This window comes from Colobus angolensis, unplaced genomic scaffold, assembly GCF_000951035.1.
Source record: "Colobus angolensis palliatus isolate OR3802 unplaced genomic scaffold, Cang.pa_1.0 Scaffold12, whole genome shotgun sequence".
Classification (NCBI taxonomy): Eukaryota; Metazoa; Chordata; class Mammalia; order Primates; family Cercopithecidae; genus Colobus; species Colobus angolensis.
Genome location: NW_012113141.1, coordinates 3,475,488 through 3,478,706, shown reverse-complemented (window position 1 = coordinate 3,478,706; position 3,219 = coordinate 3,475,488). Strand labels below are relative to the sequence as shown.

General features: G+C 48.7%; 1 protein-coding gene across 1 annotated transcript in view; it reads left to right on the top strand.

The window, feature by feature from the left end:
• The first annotated feature begins 345 nt into the window (after positions 1-345).
• NPFFR1 (neuropeptide FF receptor 1) overlaps positions 346-3,219 on the top strand; it is an 11,722-nt gene continuing 8,848 nt past the window's right edge. Inside the window, exons 1-2 of the mRNA XM_011927385.1 lie at positions 346-376; positions 1,425-1,739. Of these exons, the coding sequence (XP_011782775.1) occupies positions 346-376; positions 1,425-1,739 (346 nt within the window). The remainder of the gene's footprint in view (positions 377-1,424; positions 1,740-3,219) is intronic.

The window sequence follows — 3,219 nt, the reverse complement described above, 5'->3', positions numbered from 1 at the left end:
CTCTGACCTCCAATTCAAATGAAACTAACACCTTAGGGTAATTCAATGAGGGTTTAAAAAAATTACAAAAGGAAACAAATGAGGCTAATACCTAGTGACTTACATCATGGGATGGCTCAGAGAGCTAAATAAAATAACAGATGTGGAAGTGCTTTGTTAAATGCTATGCAGGCAGAACAGCTGATCACGGGACAGGAGGAGGCAAAGGTCGAGCAGGAACCTCTGCTTTGGATGTTCTGCTGAATGTGATGTGCTTCTGCTCCTTAGCCCTTGTTCACAGTTCCCCTTCATTCTCCCTTTCTCTACTGCCTTCTTGCCTTTCTCAACTAAAGTTCTGTGGAGGAGATGAAGGGGAAAAACATCAAAGAGTTTAAGGGCATAATAATTGGGTTCCAGCGGAAAACAAATGGTGCACCCAGAAGGGGTTTAAGTGAATAGAGTTTGATGGAAGAGGGGAGCGGTAAGAGAACCAGCCAGAAATGGTGACGCACCCAGGGACTCACAACCACAGGAAACTGTTACCATTTGCAGGCCTGTATGTGCAAGGAGAGGGAAGAGCATTACTGTAGTCAGGCGAGTGCTAGAGCCATGAAAGGGGACTCACCCAATAGGAGCAGGCTGTGGCCGTAGGAAAAAACAGCTGCTGGAAGAATTGGGCCAGGCAGGAAGGGAGTCAGAAGACAAATACCCTGACCTCTCTCTCTGCTCCTGCCCTCCCATCTCCTTTGTGCCTGGCATTGGCTGAACCTAGCTAGAAGCCAGAAGACAAGGGAACCAGGGCAATGCAGAACTTAGAGGTTAGCCTCTGGGGCACACAGCAGGGCCAAGAAAGTTGGAACCTAAATAGGGTGGGGGGGTTAATAAAGAATAACCCACATTGGAGAATGAGTCATGGGCAAGACAGGGCATGAAGTATAAGACCAGGGTTTGAGTGGTTTTAGGCTGAAAGTCTTGGATCAGTGCATCCAGTTGCAACTGTAGCTGGGGACATACTTGGGGGACCAGGGCATGGTTAAGATTGGGATACGGAGGGTCTCATTAGTGGTGAGAAATTGGTAATCTCTTTTTTTTTTTTTTTTTTTTTTTTGAGGCGGAGTCTCGCTCTGTCGACCGGACTGGAGTGCAGTGGCCTGATCTCAGCTCACTGCAAGCTCCGCCTCCGGGTTTATGCCATTCTCCTGCCTCAGCCTCCCGAGTAGCTGGGACCACAGGCGCCCGCCACCTCGCCCGGCTAGTTTTTGTATTTTTAGTAGAGACGGGGTTTCACCGTGTTAGCCAGGATGGTCTCGATCTCCTGACCTCGTGATCCGCCCGTCTCGGCCTCCCAAAGTGCTGGGATTACAGGCTTGAGCCACCGCGCCCGGCCAAAATTGGTAATCTCTTCTTTGCCTAAGGTCCTGACCCATATATTCCTTTGGTCCTAGGGGAGCCCTCCCAGCTTCCCAACTGCAGTTGGCCCCTAAGTCAGAATGGAACTAACGCTGAGGCCACTCCGGCTGCAAACCTCACCTTCTCCTCCTACTACCAGCACACCTCCCCTGTGGCGGCCATGTTCATTGTGGCCTATGCGCTCATCTTCCTGCTCTGCATGGTGGGCAACACCCTGGTCTGTTTCACCGTGCTCAAGAACCGGCACATGCGTACTGTCACCAACATGTTTATCCTCAACCTGGCCGTCAGTGACCTGCTGGTGGGCATCTTCTGCATGCCCACCACTCTTGTGGACAACCTCATCACTGGTGAGTGCAGGCAGTTGGCAGCAGGAGTGTCCCCCACCCCCACTTCAACTTCTCAGATAAGGCCAGAAATCGAAGCTTAAAAGACAGACATCATTGCTGGGCTAGCCTCTTGGCCATGCTATGGTCTCGAACTCTTAAGATAGTCTTGGGGCTGAAGAGTTAGACTAGAAATAAGAGATGTAATGAATTCCCTGTTTTCTTTGTGCCTGGCATGATGTTACTTTTCATGCATTATCTTAATTCATCCTCACAACAATCCAATGAAGTAGAGTTTATGGTCCTTCCCATTTTATGGAAGAGGAAACATGCTCAGAGTGGTTAAGAAACTGGTTGTAGTCACACAGCTAATAGGTGTCAAGGTCCATATTCTCACACCCATACTTCTAATTATTGTATTATATCATTCAGTCCCACTCTCTCATGGAGCTCCCATGGGCAGAATTAGAGCCAATGGGGAGAAGTGGAAGGGAGGCAGGTTTCCTCTGAGTCAGGAACTAAAACTCCACTCATTTGAGCTGGAAATTGATCAGGGCACAGAAGAGAGTCCTGCCTGTAAGTAATGAGCTCTCTGTCCCTTGGAGTGTCTAAGCAGGGACTGGCCGGCCACTCGGTGGACCACTTGACCTCTAAATTCCTGCCTGTGCATCCTGCAGATGTCAGAACAGCACCATCTACTCTCTACTCTCTCATGCGACTGGCCTTTCTTGTTTTAGAATCAAGTTTCCACCAACCTGAGACTCCAGGTGAGGGACTGGTTTTCAGAGATACGGAGACCCCTAGAGGTCTTAGCCTACAGATTCTGAGCTCAGAGCTCCCAGCAGCTCACTGGTCCTCAGGATCCAGAGCCATTCGGAGTGAGTTCACTGACTCAGGGCAGAGGGAGCCACAGCCCGGGTTTCTGTAGGTTCTAGGACCCAGGAAGTGGAGCCAGTGCAGAGTCAGCTCCCCTCCACAGTACCAGCTCTGTCTGGTGGAACCGTTACCCACTGCTGAGTCCCAGCTTCCTTTGCCGATGCTGAACATAAACTGCATCCCTCTCCTCTCCAACACATAGACACACACACATGTGCAGAGATGCACACATGCATACACATAAATACATGCATACTAGTCAACAGTGATATAATGAGGTCACTACCTGGTTAAGGTGGTGTCTGTCAGTCTTTTTCACACACTCATATTCAAAATATTGTTTGAATACATAAAACATTCAGATGGTTCAATAGTCAAAAGCTACCAAAGTTCTCCAGTGAAAAATCTCCCTTCTGCCCCTGTCCTCTGGCCTCCCGGCTCCTCTCCCTCCTGGGAGGCAACCAATGTTGCCAGTTTCTTGTGTCTCTTTCAAAAAATATTTTATGCGAGTGCAAGCAAATTAAGGACATGCTAAGGTTCCAAACAGTCCCGTACTTTTACTTCCCACCACACCCCACTTAAAAATATATCATGTATGCTGTAAAAAAGATTCATTAAAATCAACTTA